Here is a 20,829-nt window from a genome sequence, read left to right as displayed (position 1 = left end):
ATTATATAGGCCTATTGTATGTAAAACATAGGCAAGTGTAAGATGAAACAGACAAGCTGTTTTCTTTCCTTCTGCTTTCGACGGCGCTTTGGTATCACATTAGGCACACCAGTCTCGCTTTGCAGCTCTGTTAAACAGAATAATACAAATCTAAGCTTATCTTTTAAATCGCCCATTTAATATTTTAGATTTATGCATTTGTGAGTTATGACGTCCAAAATAAAGCACTGATTTCGAATAGAATAGCCTACATGCCCAATCAAAAAAAGAGAAAGTATTATTAGCCTACCCTTCTGTGCCTCTCCTCCATGCAGAGGGTGACCAATACGCGCAACTGCATTTTCCAGTCCTTGTCTAAGTAGTGACATGTCACTGTCAAGTAGGGCTGGGACTTTTGCCCAAAAATCATATTCGAAGTTCGTTTATTTATTAATAATAATATTCAAATATATTCGAATTATTATTAATAATATTTTTTACCATTAAATTCTTACAGAAAGACCTACCTAGGTTTTAAAATAAAGTTGTGCACATTCTGTCCACTAGTGGGCATTGTATCATAGGCAATATCGATAAGCAATGATGTTTTCAGAATGATTTTTTTATCAGATGTCTTAGTTATATCAAGATTAACTGCGAGGGGAGTCCCAGCCCAGCTGATAACCCTCCGTTGCGGGTTGGGGGGAAGCAACGGTCGGCTGGGATCCTGCCTCTCATAGTTAACCAGCAACTGGTCAGTGGACGGTACCAGGCAGCCTACGCTATGTCTGAATCAAAGAAGGTTATCAAACTAGCTGGCTAGGATCATTTAAGCATAACAATCCAACGGCTCCAACTCCCCCAAAAGAACCCCTCCACTGCACAAGCACCAACCCCAATAATAATAATAATAATAATAATAAGCACAAGCTACCGAGTGCAACGTTAGCCTTGCTAACGGAGATAATGCATTTGGAGGAGAGTTGCAGCTGGTGCTAAACGAGGCAAAGGAAGAATATTTTGTGGACTATTATCACATCCATTTCACAGTTGGGATTATACAGAAAGGTGAGGATCGAGCGTGTTGGATGACCAACTCAAATGCCTGGCTAGCTCAATATTGTTGTGAGCCGGAGCCCGTCGCTTTCACTGGATGACTCGTGAAGCATGCTACATTTATCTCGCATACTAAACATGTTTTCGTGGAGTAGTACAGGTATGTACTAAATCGCATGTAGTAGGCGAGTTGCAGTATGTACTATATAGTATGTAATATGGACATTCGGACACGGCCCAAGCTCCTTGGTAAGGGCTGGGTAAGGGCGATCAACCTCCTTGTTTACATTTTTACTTGCTTACCGATTGGCTATTTGGATCCTGCCGTCACAGTCATACAACGACTATTTTTTAGTAACTAGTTAGTAGTTACTAGTTAAGACAACGCCTAAATTGCCGTGGTGCAACCGAAATTAGACACCAAACTAATATGCGACTAACTAGTAGCAACTAAGAGTTTAGTCAGTGTTTAGGCATGACTACATGCTTGGGTTTATGGTGCGTTCCAGGCAACCCGTAACTCGTGTTTTTCCGACGTCCTACACGTGAAAATGCTCTGGAATGGCAGTAGCCTACATCGATCTGTACGAGTTCACGGGTGGGAAGTTACGGGTTTGACTGCCATTCCAGAGCATTTTCACGTGTAGGAGGTCGGAAAAACACGAGTTACGGATTGCCTGGAACGCGTGCTAACTAACGTCACCTCCTACAGGAGCCCAGGTGTCCAATAGCCTTGCTAATGAGCTCGCGATTGCAACTTCACCAGGCGTGAAAAACCCTCTGAATCTGAATCAAAAGCAACGTTTGCTAGCCAACACATTTACAAAAAATTATGCCTATAACAGGTTCGAATATTAAGGGCTGCCTAATATTCGTTCGAATACCAGTATTTCTGTCAATATTCGAATTATATTCGAATCCCGAAGTTCGGACTCCCAGCCCTACTGTCAAGTAAGAGGCCGTGCTCACAGAGGTCCAGCTGTCTGTTGTTATCGCTGTGTAAAGCACTTCAGCGAGCTGGCACTGGAACAATCTTCGTACATTTTCCTCACGTGAGCGCTCACGGTCTTCCTGGTGGGCATGGTGTAGGCTATTCGGTTTCTGTAAAGGCCATTGGCTCCCTAAACCCACTGTCCTCCACCATCGACACAGGTTGCATGTCAAGAGAAACCATCTGTGCAATCAAGTCTAGTAGCTTGTCACTCCGAGACTTGTCGCATTTCTTCTTTTTCTCCGTGTACGCGGTAATTCTCTGCTGTGAGCTGGTTCCGGCTTCGTCTCGGTGGTCTAGCTTGTTTGGGTGTTTCCACCTAAGATAATTTACCATCGACCTTGTGCTGTTTTTGTACACCAATTGTGTGTCACAAAGTGTGCATTTAACTTTGTCTCCTGACTCCCCAATCTTTTCAACGTCCATGCGAAGCTCCTCTGACTAGCACTAGCAGCGCATTGCCAGTTGCTGCCGCTGGTCGCCATTGCGTTGACTAACGTGGAGTGCATATGCGCCAGCTGACATCAAATATTATATTTAGACTAAATAAATGAAGGAATTAAATTAAACGAATACACAGTAAAATGACAGCATATATCACCACAGTCAACAATTAGTATCACCCCACCCCTGAAAAATAAATAAATAATTTTAAAACGTTTTTCGTGTAGTGATTTTTTAATAACGTTTATGATCTCAAAAACGTGTACAAGTATAAACGTGTACACGGACTCACCCCTAATGTCCACTGCATAAGACAGACTCAAATAGTAGTAGTGACCACACAAATAGGCCATCATTATGAACATACTACATTTATTGCAAGAGGCATTGTAGATGGTGTTTTTGACAACCTTGGCCTCTCCTATGGCCTACTACTTCTTCCTCAGTCTCTCTGCCTGTTCCCTGTCCTGTTCCCTGTCCTTATCTGCAGAACACGTTGGCCTGCCTGGACATGAAGGTGTGCGTGTGTGTGTTGGGGGGGGTGTGGGGCTGTGGACACACTGCTGTTGCCATGACCACAACAACACAGCCACGTACAGACCAGGGGGCAAGGTTTATCTGCAGAATGGCCCCTTCCATCACAGAGCACAGCACCAGTCAGCTGTATCGAAGAGTAAATCACAGGGATCATACACTGGTGCTTAACACTGCAAATCACAACGGCACATGCTGCCGTTTCTATCCACTACGGAACTGTATATTAACACCAAGATATTCCTCTAATAGTTGATGCTGCCACAGAATCATAATGTAGTTTACTGACACACCTTTGCATCGCCGTTATTAGGCAGTGTCATCTCTCTGAGATTATACAATGAGCAGAGGCTTTAAAGAGCAGGGCCGGAGTGACTGCACTTTCGTTTCAGCCTGCATACCACTAAGCTGATTAGCCAAGATTAACACCTCAGAATCAGTATCTGGGATCTGAGAAATACAGAGCATGCAAGGACAGTGAGGGACAAGCAGGGAAGCCTTGACAGAGCAGTACAGCTTCTGAGTTTGTTACATCATGTCTTCTGTATCTACAATGAATGCACGTGGCATCAGCATGTAAGAGGCAGTTTTAGGAATAATATGGCAAATAATATTGCATGAATGGAAAACTAATCAAGTTACGGTTCTTAGTGAGAATGAAAGCAGATATAAAACTGAGATGATTTGAAAGGAGACATTTTGTTTTACATGTAGCTACCTCACGCTTCCTGGGCACAGTGGAGTCGTCATTCTCCTCCCGGTCCTCTTCTGTAGGTGCTGTGCTTTTGACCTCAGAGAATTCTGTCATAGGATCGATGAACCCCGGGGTGGAACGGCGGCCATAGCGTTTATTGCCCCTCACAAACTTAGGATGGATCTCCGGTGAATCTGGAGAAGAGGAGATATGATGAGAACAGGCCTTCAAAGTGTAGTTAATCAAACATCTGCCTGACCCAGCATGGGTCTAGTCTGCCTCTAAAAAAGAAACGAAAAGACATTTCAAAAAGCAATCTTTAGAAAGAACAAAAATCTAGATGTGAGACTTCCATATTGAACTGTGATAATTTGACACAAATGTGCAACAAGATGGAGATTTGAAAGAATTGACTGGTGTCCAAGGTTACTGGCGCCAAATTCTGTATTAACTCACAACAATGCCAGTGGCAAAACCATAACAGTGCAAACAGACATTTCATTCCATTGGCTATTCATGGTCCATGCGTTTGGCTTCATCAAGTTAAGATTTACTGCTGATTCAGTGGCTGTTGCAGTAAATTCACGTGCACAAACCCCTTCCCAGCTTGACTTCCTACTTTCTTTTGTTAGGCTAGGACCCCTAGGAACTATTATGAACACCTAATAGGACATGGCCAATGGATCTGCCTTCCAGCTGCTTACTCTGTAATAATTGTGGCTGTCATAGATGCACAAAATGCAGTAAGACTTCTTTAATGAGTCATATTCTTTTCCAAATACCACTGAATCCCTACCTGGTGTGGAGCAGGGCTCCTGATTTGGTGGAGGTGCTGCAATGGTCGATGATAAAACCAGAATCAGTGCATCCCTGAACTGGTTAAAATCAACCTGTAACAAACACACACACAAAAAACATTTGGCACTGAAACGTCAACTCTTCCTGAATGGCATGGTTTTCAGAAGCGCTGTGTAATATTTAATATCACATGCTTGGAATGAGAGGGGTTCAGAGAAAAGAGAAATCACAAAGGAGACACAAATATCGCTCATGAAATTCCTAACATTGAATACAATCCCCCGAAGGCCGGGTGGAGGATGGAGACCAGGAATCCTTGAATGACATGTCTGGATGAAGGGTGGTTGGGGGGAGGGGGGCGGGTATGGGGGGAGAGGAGGTCCCCCTCCTCAAGAAGCAACAGCTGCTGACCCTGGAACCAATGGATATGGAGATTTTCTTTGTACTCCGTGTCGGGCGGCTGCCTGCTAACATGGGTGTTTCCCTTTTTGACTTTTTTTGTGGCGTGCCATGGGTAGACAGGACCGCCATGGGTAGACAGGACCGCTGCCTCACGCCTAACATTTCCCCATCCCCACATGTTTAAAGCACAGCCACTAATCACCCAACCCACCCGTCCACATGGATTAACATGCAACAAAACTTAAATTCAACTGTTTGGAGGCATCTTAATAGTGTGGGTAACATATCCATTGAGAGCCACGGTCAATTTGTGAGATCTGGTATAGAGGATATGTGGAGTAGCAAAAATATAGAAGTAAATGTCCATTCATTCGCGCAATACAGTGGGGAGGGGACATTTCCTCATCAAGCACTCTCAACCAGATACACTTGTGTGAATGCTGATTAGTTTGGTTGTCTTGACAACAGACACCTGGGATGAGGGTTGACGAGGCATCTCTCTACAACAAGACAGCTAACAAAGCACCTGTTTGAACAAAGGGGCTGGAGAGGTTGAATGTGGGCCACAGCCAAACTCTTGATGAATCAAGGAACCTCACTGACGACAGTGCCTATAGCCTGGTACAACTAAACACAATTATGACCAGAGAATGTCACAATTAGGGGTGGGTGATATAAGCTAAAATTCATATCACAATATATTTTCCACTGTCTGAAGGATATCGATATGATATCACAAGGAGAGAAAAAAATATAGATCAGATTTTAGTAGTTCCTTCTTATGCGAGTGTGCACAAAACAAATATTTTTTGCACAAGTTTGAGCACAAATACTGTTTTTTGAGCTAGAGATCAGAGGATCTTGATGACTGTTTCTTTAACAATTAAAAATAAATTAAAAATTACATCACTTTACTGTAATGCAGCCATTGATATATTGCTCAGCCCTAGTCAAAAATATGATATTCTTTGGGGGGGGGGGTTTGTACACTGATGCTGTAACAGTCCAATTTCCGTAGCCTACTATTTTAGGTACAAACACTATAATCCAATAGTGCACCCCAACACCCTAGATACCGAATTATCGGCATATACAGGCGTAACATTTACAATTTTAAATTCTAATTCATATATATATACACATGTTTTCCCAGCTGTGTCAGGTGCTGCTTACCCTGTCTGTGAGATGGTCCTGGCTCTGTAGCAGGGCATGGAGCAGCGCCGGGGTGGCCTCCCCCAGCTGCAGAGCTTGGCACAGGTCAGACAGCTCCTCCGGGCACAGAGAGCCTGAGCCACTCGCATCGAAACTCTGGAAGACTTCCTTCAGGCGCTCCTCGTACTGGTCCTGCTGTCCGTCATCCATCCCATAGGACAGCACCCTGCCCTGAACACACAAAGACACACAGTAAATGAAAAATGACTAGTAGATGGATACTGTCTGCGTAAAAATCTAGCAGAGAGCAAAGAGCCTCACATTCAGCACCTGTTGACAGGAAGCAATACACTTACGATGAAGGTGGAAGGAAAAATCCTATAGCATGAGTATGAGTCCCCAAGAGCAGAGGACTGTCGTCAGTGCCCGTCACTGACAGTTTGATCTACTGCCACAGCACGTAGGTGTCATTTGTGGTGGAGAGGCAAGGCTTTGGCTAATCCTCTTAAGTCTTCATGAATGATTAGAAAATCAGGTACTGTAGACAAATCCAAGCCTGGCCTTGGTCATGGCACCCATGCTTGGCACTGGGAAGTTTGTTTCATGGCCATGAACAAAGCAGCATCTAAGGCATGCATCTAAGGAACTTAATCTTTGACATGTGGCATGCAGTTTGACATAATGTTTATTTACAAACAGAGACTATTTTCCATGTTACTGTACTTTCACAAAATGCAATGTATATTAAGACAGATTGAGCTTTTAGCTCAAAGGGGAAGGACTAGATAAGTTTCAATGACAGTTAAACACACTCGCCCACTCCTAGATTTTAACAAGTGTCAATGAAGACAAGAGGGCCTCTAGGCTAGCGTGTCCTGTGAATTTGTCCAACATGTTTTGGGGTTCAGTGGAGATTTCATGGGAGACGAGGGAAAAATAGGGAAGAAACAGAACCACATGGAACACCCAGTCAGTCACTAATTAGTAATTACATCAACAAAGACTTGTGCTAAGAGTCACTGACAACATCAATTACAGGAACATGGACATTCTTTGTGTTCCTGCATGGAGTGGTTGTTGTCACTTGAATTGGAAGACAATGAGAATGGTGTCATCTGGAAAAGTATATAATTGCCTCAAAACAAGAGTTATGATAGTCAAAGACTACAAGACATGAACAGAATCTGACGCTGATATGCAGGGTAGTGTGAAATGGCAAAAATCAGTTCACTAATGTCTTTGAAAGGGCTGGACTACAAGTATTAAAGGTTATCCCAAATTATTTTGGGGAAGGACCAGTGATAACAGTACAGCCGATGGCACGCAGCAACAGAGTCATCCTAAGGCCAGTTGCTCAAGGAAGTTAATCAAACATAAGTGGAAAGAAACCTGACTGAAAGCTCTATGATCTGCCAGGGATTTACTTCCTGGTCAGTCAAACTGTCCTCCTATGACATCAGACCCACACAAAACCGGTGATGTTTAATTTTACAATGATACTAGGGAGGATATGTTAATGCACAGATTAGAGCGAGCAAGCAAGATCCATGTTGAATCAAATCATACAAAGGCATAAACGTTCCCCTGACTGCACACACACACACACTACTCCACGGTGAGTGTAAACATGGTGCCCCCACCATTTCCAGCTGCTCTTTGTCAGTTACGTCATCGTGGGGCCTGTCCTGCATTAGCCAGGTGTCCCCCTTAACCCTTACTCGGGGTACCCATTCAACAGAGCCAACAATGGGCTGTCTGAAAAAAAGAACCCGCAATAAGGATTCTGCATCTGCACAGTCTGCAGCTGATTAAATTCAATCAAGCATTGTGTCTGTCTTGAGGAGCTAATACAACATGGACCATAATCCCTGAACCCTATCCTCACAAATTCACAGTAGGCTAATTACAGAGTAAACCCAAAATAAAGCTAAAAGACCCAAAGCCACCATTACCAGTCCTTTTGCCATAATTTATTAGAATTAGGATTTATATAGCCTAACACCTGGTTTCATGGCCCTTTAAACAAAATAGAAATGTTGTGCTTTTTAACGGCAAACAATATTTTCCCTAAGCGTTTCTCATATTCTCTCTCACACACACACACACACGCAGCTTTGATTTCTCCAGCAAAGCACTGAACCTCTCTAGCTTGACCCCGTAAGAGCAATGGTGTTTCAGATTGACAGAACCATGCCAGAAAACCGTGCTGAAATGGCTCACAGCAGACAAGCCTACCACTTCGTATTTATTTAGGCCACACTGTCACCAAGGTAATCTCTCATGTTAATATGAGTAGGCCAAACCAGTTTAACGTTAACTTCCCAATTAGGTCTCCTGGTTAGGCTACATTACACTTCTTCAAAAATGGATACAATATTGTCTTCGTGCAATGTCAGTTGGACACAAATTATAACACGCCTACCAACAAAACCGTGTAGCTATTCCACTATAAGCCCTGGACACTTTTTCACGTTATCATGGACCACCCGTTGACCAACGTTGAGTTGTGAAAACGGCGGTATGTGATTTGGACCGCGACAACGTGTTGATGGACACGAACATGTACAGTTTCTGCCTATATCAATGAGTACAAACACCCCTGATTGAAATGACAATAGTTGAGTGTAGAATGAGTATCTCAAGAATAGTTCAGTTTTAACATGTAACAAACTTACCCGACTCTTCCGACTTTAAGGATGCCTTTAACCCGCCTGTTAGCCGAATTTGTTATATGCTACCACGACTATAAGTTTCACAACATTTTTTCCATCAAAAAGACCGTGATTATTTTCCAGGTAACCTAACCCGTTCCCAAAGTGTATTTGTTCTCCTCGTGTCCTGTGTGCTCGACCGCTAAAACTCCAACACTTTTGCCAGCAAAATTGCCTAGGATTGGTATCCAACCGCTGCTCTACTCAGCTTCATCATCTTGTAGCGGATTTTGAAAAGACCTTGAGAGGAAGGGGCGGTACAAGTGAAAAGCATGTTGTCATACAAACCCTTTGGCCCCCACCTCGTCCATGCGAGATTTGCTCCAGAGATTGAAACAAACAGGCTACCACATATTATAAATTACCTACATGGACTGCATATTCAGTAGATTGTATATATTTGTTGCAATGCATCATCAATGTCGTGACAGCGTGCATTGCGCTCTCTTATGAGTGTGCGACTGAGTGAATGAATGAATGAATGAATGAATGAATGAATGGTATACATGTGGCATATATGTAGTGACTGAGAAGCATTATTTTGTGTATTTTGTGCATTGTGCTGTACCCATCTAACCCGACGCGAAGGTAACAACGTGAGCTCGCGACATCTGATGGTCTTACGAGGCTAGTAGCATGAATTGTTTTAGTGAGAAGGGTTGGTTTTAGTCACTGTCAGCCAATGACAGAAAAGTCACTGTCAGCCAATGACATCAAAGATGAGAGTCTTGCACGTTGGCCTATTTCCCTATATTTCACAACCCCTCGTCCTCAGACCTCAGGCAGCCTACAGGACTAAACAACTCTTTGCAGTCTAGTCTGCATTCAAAATGAGAAGAAGAGGACTGAACACTACTGACAGCCGGACAGACAGTGCTACTGAACTGAAGAAGTCAGACAGACAATTTAAATCAGTGTCAAGAGAACAACAGTGAGTACTTAGGTCTCCAGTTTGCTTTGCCTTTTAATAGCTGCCCAGCTAGCAGGGAATATTCCCACAACATTGAGGAACATTCCCAACACGTTCTGCTAATGTTTTCACATTCTTAGAACAAATGATTGCTAGCTGGGTGTGCAGAGCAGTAGACCGACACACCTATACTGCAAGCTTGTTTCCTTAATACACTGATATTTCATATCTTTCTACTACGCCATAGAGTCCGACATGCTTAAAGGACAATGCTCGTTTTTGACAACCTAGACCTTATTTACGACATATTATAAGACGTTTGACTCACCGAGATCACTTTGGTGTAGTTCGGAGGCATGTAGAAGAAATTTAAAATCCAGCGCGAACCAGTATATCCATGTAATGGCGGTGGTCGGGGCGCTTAGAATGCAGTTTCTAAAAAATCTATTTTCTGCCGCGAAACGGTTGTTTTCATCAATCTGTCTTGATGAATCGCTAGTTGTGCTTACATAGAGCATATAGGCCTGTTGTGGTTTTTCACATGCCTCTGTAATATGATCTTTAGAAACGTCTTTAGACACGAAATAGCTTCCTCACTTGCTCCAGCACGCATGCGCACAGCGTGCTGGAGCAACGATTGCGCACTGTGCGTATGCGTGCTGGAGCAAGTGAGGAAGCTATTTCGTTTTGAAAGACGTTTCTAAAGATCATGGCATGTGAACCACAACAGGCCTATGTTCTATGTAAGCACAACTAGCGATTCATCAAGACAGATTGATGAAAACAACCGTTTCGTGGCAGAAAATAGATTTTTAGAAACTGCATTCTAAGTGCCCCGCCCACTGCCATTACATGCATATACTGGCTCGCGCTGGATTTAAAATTTCTTCTACATGCCTCCGAACTACACCAAAGTGATCTCGGTGAGTCAAACGTCTTATAATATGTCCTAAATAAGGTCCAGGTTGTCAAAAACGAGCATTGTCCTTTAAGAGAATCACAGTAGGTTTTGTTCTGACACATTTTCTCAATCATCTCAAGCTCTCTGTGGTTGTCAAGGACAAAGAGGGCAGCCTTGGTCCTGTGCCTCATCTACATCTCTGTGCCGGTTATTTTCTACCTGTTCCCCTGGATCCTGGGCCATATCATATATTCCCATCTGTGTAAGTCTCGCCTTTTTCTCATATTGCTGATGAAACGTCATGCATGTTTGTATAAGGAAAACATTAAAACACAGTAGTGTGCTTCTTGTTTGGACTAGTTAGAATCAGAATACCGACAAACCAAGGAGTGACATGTGCCTTTGTTGTTCCTGGAACTGCAGTAAGGATTCCTGTCTTTGTCGACCTCACCAGACCTGCAGGGGTCTTGAACCACACCTGTAACTTCTACCTAACTCCAGAGGAGGGCATCTCAGTGGGCGTATGGTGAGTTTACTCAACCGACCTCTGTTCCACCTGAATCTCTTTCTTTCTCACCACACAGTTTGTTTGTGCCTCATGTGCGTCTCATAGGCACACTCTTCCGGCCAGCCAATGGGAGCAGGCCCTGGGGAAGGGCCCTGAGTGGTACAGGAAGACTCTGGGAGACGACCGCCCTGTTATGGTCTATCTGCATGGCAACGTGGGGACCAGGTGGGACCAGTGTGAGGAGCATTGAGACTCTTGAAAATAAATGAGTCTAATGGGTCTTACATGTTCAGTGACAACCTTGGGGTTAGTTTTAGATACAGTGCTGCCATTTCAGAACCAGAGTGAATGGGAGTCCTCTCTTTTTCTTTCACTAATCAATAAAACTATTGTTCCTAAAGGGCAATACATCACAGGGTGGAACTGATGAAGGTATGTTGTTTTACTCCCTAGGCCTTTATCATTTCTTTTGTGTGCAGGATGGAATTAAGGTGTGCTAACCAACTGCTTGTGTGTTGTACTGTAGGTCCTTAGTGCAGCTGGCTATCACATACTGTCTCTTGACTACAGAGGTGAGCATTCTCTCTCTCTGTCTCTCTCTCTCCGTCTCACTCTCTCTGTCTCTCTCTCTCTAAATGTAAATGTGGAAATGAATGGGGCTTTATCTTTTGATTCCTGTAGGTTATGGAGACTCCTCTGGGGAGCCCAGTGAGGCTGGGATGACTACTGACGCCCTCTACCTGTACCACTGGGTAAAGGAACGCAGCAACAGCAGCCTGGTCTATATTTGGGGACATTCCCTGGGTACTGGGTGAGTCCCATCACCCACTCCTCCTGGCCATTATTGATTGAAGGGTTAGTTAATTGCTTTGTGACTATGGCTAATAGGACATACATTCAGTTTTTGATAGGCCTACAGTACATTCAACAGGCTATTTTCAGTTTTTGAAACCGTAACCGAATAACAGATGCTGTCCTTCTTTTTCAGGGTGGCAACAAATGCTGCACTGAAAGTACAGGAGCAAGGTGAGCTGCTGAATTTTAGGTGGAGATGTATCAACCCAACTAACTCAATTAGGTTCAACTCAAAGCAATGTCAGTTTGTTGAGTCTGCATTGCCCTCTAGTGTTAAATATCCAACAAATGAGCCGTTATATGAGTTTTCCCACCTTTACAGTTAGCCCTGCTCAAATTCAATCTTGAGTAGTGTCAGTGTTCTTTATATTCATCATAACTACTGTGCTGTGTCCTTGTATCACACTATTAGGGTCTGGTGTTGATGCTTTGATTATTGAGGCTCCATACACAAACATCGGAGAGGCATCAGAAAACCACATGCTCTGTATGGTGAGGCATTTCCGTCTGTGTCTGTGGCCCTCGGGCTGTGTACCAAGTTCCTGTATGTGTTATTGCAGTGTAAAAGACAGATGTCTTAATATCCCTTGGCTACAAAAGAATTTCTCTGGGAAATGTTGCAATGTTATGCTGAACACAGACACGACAGTTTGATTGTGTTTGTATGCTGTTGTTAGTGGCTCACACCATTTTTGTATGAAAGTGTGAACAAACATTACTATGACACATTCGCAGTTGTCTGTCATTTACCTTGACATATCTGATCTTATCTCCTCCTTGACCTTCCACTCTTTTCCCTTTTAGTTCTATCTGTTTATACCAGGTTTTAGGACCTTACTTTGGAACATCCTGGAAATGAACAACATTGTATTTGCTAATGACAAAAAGTAAGTGTGGTAATTATAAAACAATTACTAGATTTCCATGTAACAGCATTTGAGGGCAACTATCAGTTAATGCCATAGTAGAATGTTACTTTACATGTGTTGCTCTATCTTTGTGTCTGTGCAGTTTGAAGACTTTGACCAGTCCTCTCCTTATTCTACATTCAGAGGACGATAACGTGGTGCCGTACCACATGAGCCAAAAGGTGCACATACAGTAGATCTGGTTTGTTCTCTCTTGTTGTTTAGTCACAGTTTTATATTTTCACATACAAAGACATTATCTGTGCATTTTATCCCAAGCTGTACCAGATAGCCCTTAAAGCTCAGAAGGAACAAGATGGAGAAGGCCGGGTTAAAATGGTATCCTACCCTGCCTCCCTGGGATACTCCCACAATTACATCTACCTGGACCCCAATCTGTCAAGTGTGGTTGGGTGAGTTATGTAAATTGCCTTGTCAATGTGCCAATTCAAAATTCAGAGATTAAATCCAATATGACAGTGATACGTGCTGTAGTTTCAAGTCCAGGATTTCTAGGGTATCTACATACAGAGCTTTATTCATTTTGTATTTACACTGCAGGAGATACCTACATGAGCTGAATAAGTAATCTGCTGAGCTTCCTGACGTCCATGTGTCCTCCTCTGAACCTCCTTGAGCACTCAAGCATCCTCTTCTTCAGTGTTTGATGTTTATGATAGATTATACACTTAAAATAAACACGCCAATTAGAGACTGACACACTGGGATTTATTGAAGCGAAAAAGTCTCTACTTGATGACTTTCAAAGACTTTTCAGACATAAGACAATGCTATTGTCAGTGGTCCACATTCATCTACTAGAGAACAGGGTGAAAATGCCAAGAGCAGATGGTATTCCAGCTACAGTATGATGGCTCCGCAGGGAGAATGTTACCAAGCATAATACCATACACTCAAGATTAGGACAGAAAACCTCAAACAAAATTGTGTTTCCTTTTGCTGGGGCCATGTAACAGACTGGGCACAAGTTAAGTACTCAAGTGCTTTAAAGAGGTAAGGTTATAAGTGAAAATGCTTCACAACATAGCAGATGGACCGTTCAGTGAAGACTAGAAAATGCCCCCTAGTCATTTTTACAGTTTCAGTTAGTTTCACATTTTCTCACAGCCTTGGCGGTCTCCTCAATAGCCTCGCGGGGTTCATTAGGAGCAGGGATCTTCAGGTCAGTAGGCTCCACCCCCCACACCTCTGTGGCGTAGTCTGTGATGGTGCGGTCGCTGGAGAACTTTCCTGTGGCTGCGATGTTCCTAATCACCATCTTGGTCCACTCCTTAGGGTTCTGTTAAACAAGCAGCATGATCAAAACATTAATTGTGATAGGAGGGGGTACATAAGATGCATTTTTTATGAAAACTGTGTGGGCGAATATGAATTATTCCTACCTGGTAAAGTTGGCTGACATTCTCCTGGGTCTTCACATAGTCTTCAAAGTCAGCAAACACTTTGAAGCTAAAGAGACAAACAGAAAGACGTATTCAAAGCCAAGGCTCATTTAGGGAGCACAAAGGAGTTACAGTACCACAGAAGCAGACATTACCCACCGATCATGTTTGAAGAGCATGTCAGTGATGTCCTTGAAGAGATCTGGATTCTTAGGACTGAAGAATCCACTCTTGATCTGGTCGATGACTTGTTTCAGCTCTGGAATCCTCTTGTAATATGTCATGGCATCATAGCTTAAAGAAGACATGCAAATTACATAATGTATACGTTTTATAGTTCATCTGGAAGATCCCCATACAGGTTGAGATAAAATAAATTTGAAGTTAAATTATAAGTAAGCATAATGATTAAGCAGACAGGGATATTCGACAAAGTTAGATTAATACAGTATAATGAAAAACAAAATACCCCTTCTTGTCCATCTTGGCCACATCCTCCACCCTCATGCCAAAGATGAAGAGGTTCTCCTCGCCAGCCTCCTCCGCCATCTCCACGTTGGCGCCATCCATGGTGCCGATAGTAAGGGCCCCATTCAACATAAACTTCATGTTGCCCGTCCCCGAGGCCTCAGTGCCAGCAGTGGAGATTTGCTCTGACAGGTCCGTGGCAGGTATCACTGGAGGGAACAGGGACATTCTGATATTCTGACAAACGGGCTCATTAAAAACCTTAACTGACATGTATCACTGGTGAGATCGAGAGAGAGAGGTCTGGGTCAGACCTGGGTCGAAATCATTTCAATTACTTACCTGTGCGTGATTGTCTTTGTCTGGCACATGGCAATCAATGGGCTGTTCCCAAAAATGTAAACCGCACCCTGCTGACACTCCAGGCAGGCTCAATGCTAATTGAAAGAATTTGAGATTGTATATGCACCCAGGTATGCCATGGGGATCATACCTTTCTCAGCCAGGGAGACCCTGTAGTTCTCCAGATAAATGACCTTCAGCTTGCTGCCCACTGCAGGGTCGTTGTTCACCACCTCCGCCACAGAGGTAATGAGCTTGATTATCATCTTGGCCATGTGGTACCCAGGAGCTGCCTGTAGTGGGAGACAATGTCGGGGAAAAGAGACATTCCAGACCTGTTCATCTGGATATTCATGAGTGCATTTTTCATGGCTTAGTTGAGATGTTACCTTGCCACCAATGATCACAGTCCGGGGAACAAAGGGTGCCTTAGGGTTCATCTTGATCCCTTCAAGAAGAAAACGAAATTGTATAAACAACAGAGCCATAGCTATAGACTATAAGGCTACGAGGACTGTGTGAAATGGACATACGGTTGTACATGGTGACGATGTGCAGGCAGTTGAGGAGCTGGCGCTTGTACTCGTGGATTCTCTTCACGTGGACGTCGAACATGGAGGAAGGGTTGATTTTCACCTTGTACTGGTTCTCAAGGTATTGGGCAAACTTCACCTTATTGTCCTGGGAACATAGATGAGTGAAACCTTTGATGAATCCCTTTGATAAAGTGGAACTGTAAAATCATAGCTCAAGCTGGGGCCTGTCCCTGCATTTCCTGAGTATTAAGAAACAAACTGCAACTGGCTTTCATATAAATATTAATATGTGCAGTGCATGAATATGAATCTGTAGGGGGGGTTACCTGTTTCACTTTGGAGATATCCTGAATGAAGGTATCATCGTCAACCAAGTCATTCAGCTTCTGTAACTGATTCAGGTCTTTCACATAGTCCTCTCCAATGGCCTGGTGATGGGGCACAGTGTATCAACATGAAACGCAACTCATAAGGTAATAAGCATTCAGAGGATAAAAACATGAATTTCCTGTCGGTTCATCACTCCTGCCAATTCACCACTCCCACCTCAGCAATGAGCTCAGCCAGTCCTGGGTTACAGAGTAGGAGCCAGCGTCTTGGGGTAATGCCATTGGTCTTGTTCTGGAACTTGTCCGGTTCAATTTCGCTGAAGTCACGGAATCTAACATATAACATGCAGAGAATGCTCAATGAATGAGCTGTTGGAGAAAACGCTACTGCTAAGTCATTTTATCAGACCAGCGTGATCAGTCTTACACATCGGTCTTGATGATGTTGGAGTGTATCTCAGCAACTCCATTGACGGCGTGAGATCCGACAATGCACAGGTGAGCCATGTTGACCCTCTTGCCACCGTCCTCCTCGATCAGAGACATCCGGCGCATACGGTCCATGTCACCAGGAAAGAGGGCCACAATATTCTGTCGCAAGGACAGAAAACAGAAAGTAAAAAAAGTATTTGGTTGAGACTAAAACTGCAGGAGACTGTAGCTACTGTACATACATCCAGGTGGACCTGGTTGATCTTGTAGATGATCTGCAGGTGTCTGGGCAGGAGGGTCTCCAGGAGCTCCAGAGGCCAGCGCTCAAGGGCCTCGGGGAGCACCGTGTGGTTGGTGTAGGCAAAGGTCCGCTTGGTGATGTCCCAGGCCTGGCAGGAAAGAGTTTATTACATACACAATAAATGACTGGCAGGCAGTTGAGATAATAATTAATAAATGCTGTAAGGAAGGGTAGACTTAAGGTAAGGACTTAGGTAAACCCTTCCTGATCTCACAATCACAAGACGTTTTACGAGGCTAGGGTAGATTCGGTGGCTGTTTTTCAGGGGGTTTTATCTCTCACCCACCGTATCCCAGTCAAGCTTCTCAATGTCCACAAAGACCCTCATGAGCTCAGGGATGGCCATAGCAGGATGAGTATCATTCAACTGGACGGCAACCTGCATACACACACTTGAAATGAGTGCCTCATTCCATCTTCTCTGATTCAATTTTTTTGTCCTGATTCTGGTGTGCCAGTTATGATAGTCACAGATCGTCACAGAAGCCTACTTTTTCTGGGAAGCTGTCAAAGGAGATGGGGCCAACAGTGCCCTCCTTGGAGGTCTTGAAGCGTCGGATGATGTCCTGGAGAGTTGCTGCCACCACAAAGTACTCCTGCTTCAGACGCAGTTCCTTCCCCTCGAAGAACTGCAACACAGGAGAGCAGAGCAGAGAGCTTGTTAGGAAACGCAACGTTTGCTGAAATGAATCATGCCTATGTGTATGCTTATGCTCTTAGTCACTTGTTTTAGAGTGAAGATGCACTTGTGAGTTCTGGCAAGTAGTAGTACATTGGCTCTTCCTACGTTAAATGCAATTATTGTTAGTCGCTTTGGATAAAAGCGTCTGCTAAATGACTGTAATGTAATGTAAAGTGTAGACCTTACATTATCGTTGGGGTAGAGCACCCGAGAAATGTTCTCTGCTAGATTCCTGTCCAGAACAGCCTGGATGTAATCGCCAACATTAACTGTGAATAAAGATTGAAAACTGTTTCTCCAAAATAATGAATATGAGAATACTATCCCTCTACAGAATTTGCAAAATGCTATAATCACAAAGAATGGTTGGTGAAATCTTGATTGGCGTTGTCACTTACAGTCTCTCAAGTTAAAGTCATTGGGAGCGCGGGCAGACCACAACCTCATGGTGTTGACGGTGTTGTTCATGTAGCCAGGGATAGGGGTGTCATAGGGCATGGCCAGAACCACCTGTCATCGCATGGGGTACACGTAGATCATAACAAGTCAACCTGAAAGTCAACACCAATCTCCTTTTCTTTTCTTTAACAAAAAAAGGAAGCAAACACTTCCGTTTCTCACACATACGGTACACAACACAATTATACTCAGTATACATTACCTATATTATACTCAGTTATGGAAGTACCTGAGTGTCCACCCATTTGGACCCTTCCTTAGACTCCTCAACTCGTCCGTAGAAGTGCACTGGCAGCATGTACTCAGGGCGGGCCTTCTCCCAAGGGTTACCGTGCCTCAGCCAATCATCTGCTTCCTCCACCTATGAACATGCAAATATAATAAAAAGCACAGGGTTTACATTTTGACATTCAGGGAAAATACAACCATGTAAGCATTCTTGTAATCACATTTATAATACGATCATCGTGGTTCATGGCTCATTGATCATACTGGCCCATCAGGTTCATTGCTGTTTAACCTCTTCAGTAAATGAGTGATCAATACAAATCCAGCTCGGTGTTCTAAAGTGCATGTTTACGGTAAGGGTTTGCACTGCAAACACAGAGCAAGAAATCTAAAGGGCAAAATACCTCGGCTCCTCTTATCTGACAAATGCAATAAGCTTTCTCAATCCTGAGCCAATCGACTGCTCTCGCAAGCACAATTTCACCACTGGAGTTGAGCCAAGGTGGCAGGCCACAACCTGTGTTCTCGTTGATGACTGGTCCACACTGCTGCCAAAACACGGTGACCCACTTCCTTCCTCTGTATGGCCCCATTCAGCCTTGATGCCAGCATTGTGGAGGGACACTTTCAGGCCTTCGTCCTAATATAGCTACCCTCCTGGTCCTCATTACACACAATATCATCAAAATGCTCCATTGGCCTGTGACCTTTCGATTGGAAGGCTAGTATTTGTATAGCAACACTCTGCCTGGTTCTGGTTCTTCGATTTTAATGACTGCAGTTTGCAAGAGGTTTTGACCAATTCAAAAAGTTGGCGTCTAAGTGGGGTTACCTGCCAACCCTCTTTGATCTTTTGGTTGAAGATTCCATATTCATAGCGAATGCCATAGCCGTACGCTGCAAGACCCAAGGTAGCCATTGAGTCCAAGAAGCATGCTAAAAGGGGAAATATACACAATGACGTTACAAACACAAACTGTGTAGCTACAAAATACATGTGAACTATGGAGATGCAAGGGAATACATGCTTATGTGGTAATACATGTGCTAGCCTACCTTGTGAAATTACTGTTAGTCCACAAAGAACTTCAAATGTTCATTTCTAGGCTCAAAGAGGGTTGATTGGCATTGCAATGATACAGGAAGATGGTAAATAATTGAATGGAGAATGCAGTATTGTATGTTCCCATAGAAAATCTAAAATGTATTCTGCAGTCAGAGTTGTACTACTGTATATGTGATACAAGTAAAATAACACCGTAAGGGCTGCGTACACTTCCTGTTGAGGCTTGCAGAGGTTTGGTTAGCTGTAGTTTTCCACTCTCTGTCTGAACACATACAGTACTCTCTGTGGTGGTGTTTGTAATATGGAACTTGCACTGTTGAGAAAGTACCTGCTAGTCTGCCCAAGCCTCCGTTCCCCAAGCCTGCATCCTCCTCCATCTCCTCCAGGTCCTCCATGTCCAGGCCCAGCTAGAGCAACAAGAGGAAGGGTGAAAACAGGGAACCATTTCTTGTATTACCTATTTGTTGAACACAGAAGTTCTGCTATTGCAACAAGAGACAGGTGACATATAATACTGTCTGAAAGTCACATATTAATGCCCACTGATGCAATATTTTTTAGCTTTAGTGCTTGAAAGGACATTAGTTGACAAGTTCTGTGAGCGCACATGACTCAACAGTTAAACATGATTTGACAGCTCATCGGTATGTTTGTGAGAACATGGGTGTGTTCTACTCTCTCTCTTAGTTCCACCTCACCTGGTAGATGGCCTCATCACAGGCGTTCTGCAGACCGAGGTTGATCATGGTGTTCTGCAGCGTTCTGCCCATGTAGAACTCCAGCGAGAGGTAATAGACCCGCTGGCAAGAGAGAAGGACATTTCCAGAGAAAAACGCAATACATTTTCTTACAATTAATTATTAATTTCTATGAAGGACATAGGTTGTAGATGGGAGCAGATCAACAGCATGTAACAAAAAGTGACATGGTACTGTGTGATGAATAAAGGTCCCCAAAAAGGACGGTTATAATGAAAAACTAAAGGACGGTTATGATGAGAAACTGGGAGCAGGAATGTTTGATGGAGCAATTCTGTTGGATTTATCAACGGCTGACCATTCGGCATTCCACTTTGTTTTTGTGTCCCATAATTTCTATACAGCCTAAACATTTCTACCTGCTGACTGGTTGACGGGACTGAGATATTACAAATGTAGGCTAATGTGAAACTATATCACGCCGTTTGAAAATAAAATAATTGTTTTCCTTGAAATCTAACCCAGCTGGCATGTCAACGTTGATTCATAGGTTCAACGTCATGTGTCAACCTGACCAACTCTTTCAGGATCAAATCATTTTAGCAAATATATTTAATTCATTCACTTGGGGCAACAAATTTGAGATGAAGACATTGAATTGTAGGCTACGCTAGACTTTATAATATGACTACAGATAGACTTTACCTTTGGGTCGGTTTCATAGTAGAACTGCTGTGTTCTTATCCATCTCCCCACCAGATGATCTCGAACCGTGTGTGCCAGTGCAAAGTAATAATCACGAGGAGTCGCAATATTTCTGTCTTTTACCAGGGTAAAGTGGAGGTGTCGATTAAACCCCTTCTTAAGCTCGGCAACATTTTCAACTCCTACGATACCTCGAATACTGATCTGCTTACGCTTTTCTTGGTCAGTAAGAGGTGTAGCCATCCTGACAAACTAAACTGCTCCACTGCCCAATTTCCACTGACAGAAATTATGAAGTTTTGTGCAGTTGCACTTGTATCTCCAGTCTCCTCCTCTC

The 20,829-nt window shown here is 43.4% G+C and overlaps 3 protein-coding genes across 3 annotated transcripts in view; 1 reads left to right on the top strand and 2 right to left on the bottom strand.

The window, feature by feature from the left end:
* Positions 1 to 8,777, bottom strand: part of nin (ninein (GSK3B interacting protein)) — a 30,451-nt gene extending 21,674 nt beyond the window's left edge. The window contains exons 1-4 of the mRNA XM_084438950.1: positions 8,726 to 8,777; positions 6,072 to 6,276; positions 4,495 to 4,588; positions 3,723 to 3,892 (exon numbers count right to left, since the gene is read on the bottom strand). Coding sequence (XP_084295076.1) covers positions 3,723 to 3,892; positions 4,495 to 4,588; positions 6,072 to 6,260 — 453 coding nt within the window. The 5' untranslated portion in view covers positions 6,261 to 6,276; positions 8,726 to 8,777. The remainder of the gene's footprint in view (positions 1 to 3,722; positions 3,893 to 4,494; positions 4,589 to 6,071; positions 6,277 to 8,725) is intronic.
* A 766-nt stretch (positions 8,778 to 9,543) lies between these two features.
* Positions 9,544 to 13,561, top strand: LOC311308892 (lysophosphatidylserine lipase ABHD12-like). The gene is made up of 13 exons (XM_084437968.1): positions 9,544 to 9,692; positions 10,713 to 10,834; positions 10,996 to 11,098; positions 11,186 to 11,305; positions 11,482 to 11,512; positions 11,607 to 11,652; positions 11,762 to 11,891; positions 12,069 to 12,106; positions 12,348 to 12,427; positions 12,740 to 12,822; positions 12,947 to 13,025; positions 13,123 to 13,256; positions 13,405 to 13,561. The coding sequence occupies exons 1-13, from the start codon at positions 9,592 to 9,594 to the stop codon at positions 13,430 to 13,432; spliced, it is 1,095 nt and encodes a 364-aa protein (XP_084294094.1). The 5' UTR covers positions 9,544 to 9,591; the 3' UTR covers positions 13,433 to 13,561.
* Positions 13,556 to 20,790, bottom strand: pygl (phosphorylase, glycogen, liver). Its single transcript, XM_084437967.1, has 20 exons — positions 20,493 to 20,790; positions 19,788 to 19,889; positions 19,418 to 19,496; positions 18,856 to 18,959; positions 18,025 to 18,156; positions 17,735 to 17,846; positions 17,523 to 17,605; positions 17,146 to 17,283; positions 16,941 to 17,033; positions 16,596 to 16,742; positions 16,349 to 16,512; positions 16,139 to 16,253; positions 15,919 to 16,020; positions 15,590 to 15,737; positions 15,446 to 15,504; positions 15,208 to 15,349; positions 14,716 to 14,923; positions 14,406 to 14,540; positions 14,247 to 14,313; positions 13,556 to 14,143 (listed from the first exon to the last, which is right to left on the bottom strand). The coding sequence occupies exons 1-20, from the start codon at positions 20,733 to 20,735 to the stop codon at positions 13,946 to 13,948; spliced, it is 2,571 nt and encodes an 856-aa protein (XP_084294093.1). The 5' UTR covers positions 20,736 to 20,790; the 3' UTR covers positions 13,556 to 13,945.
* Between the last annotated feature and the right edge of the window lie 39 nt (positions 20,791 to 20,829).

The sequence above is a fragment of the Borostomias antarcticus genome (assembly GCF_949987555.1).
Source record: "Borostomias antarcticus genome assembly, chromosome: 5".
Classification (NCBI taxonomy): domain Eukaryota; kingdom Metazoa; phylum Chordata; class Actinopteri; order Stomiiformes; family Stomiidae; genus Borostomias; species Borostomias antarcticus.
Note: the sequence above shows the minus strand (reverse complement) of the source record. Positions and strands in the feature narration are given on the sequence as shown.

Coding starts and splice junctions, on each gene's coding strand:
- LOC311308892 (XM_084437968.1), top strand. CDS start 9,592: ATGAGAAGAAGAGGACTGAACACTACTGACAGCCGGACAGACAGTGCT. Junction 9,693..10,712: donor TCAGTGTCAAGAGAACAACA/GTGAGTACTTAG, acceptor AATCATCTCAAG/CTCTCTGTGGTTGTCAAGGA. Junction 11,513..11,606: donor ACAGGGTGGAACTGATGAAG/GTATGTTGTTTT, acceptor GTTGTACTGTAG/GTCCTTAGTGCAGCTGGCTA.
- pygl (XM_084437967.1), bottom strand. CDS start 20,735: ATGGCTACACCTCTTACTGACCAAGAAAAGCGTAAGCAGATCAGTATT. Junction 19,890..20,492: donor ACTATGAAACCGACCCAAAG/GTAAAGTCTATC, acceptor CTCTCTTGCCAG/CGGGTCTATTACCTCTCGCT. Junction 16,513..16,595: donor TCAACCAGGTCCACCTGGAT/GTATGTACAGTA, acceptor TCCTTGCGACAG/AATATTGTGGCCCTCTTTCC.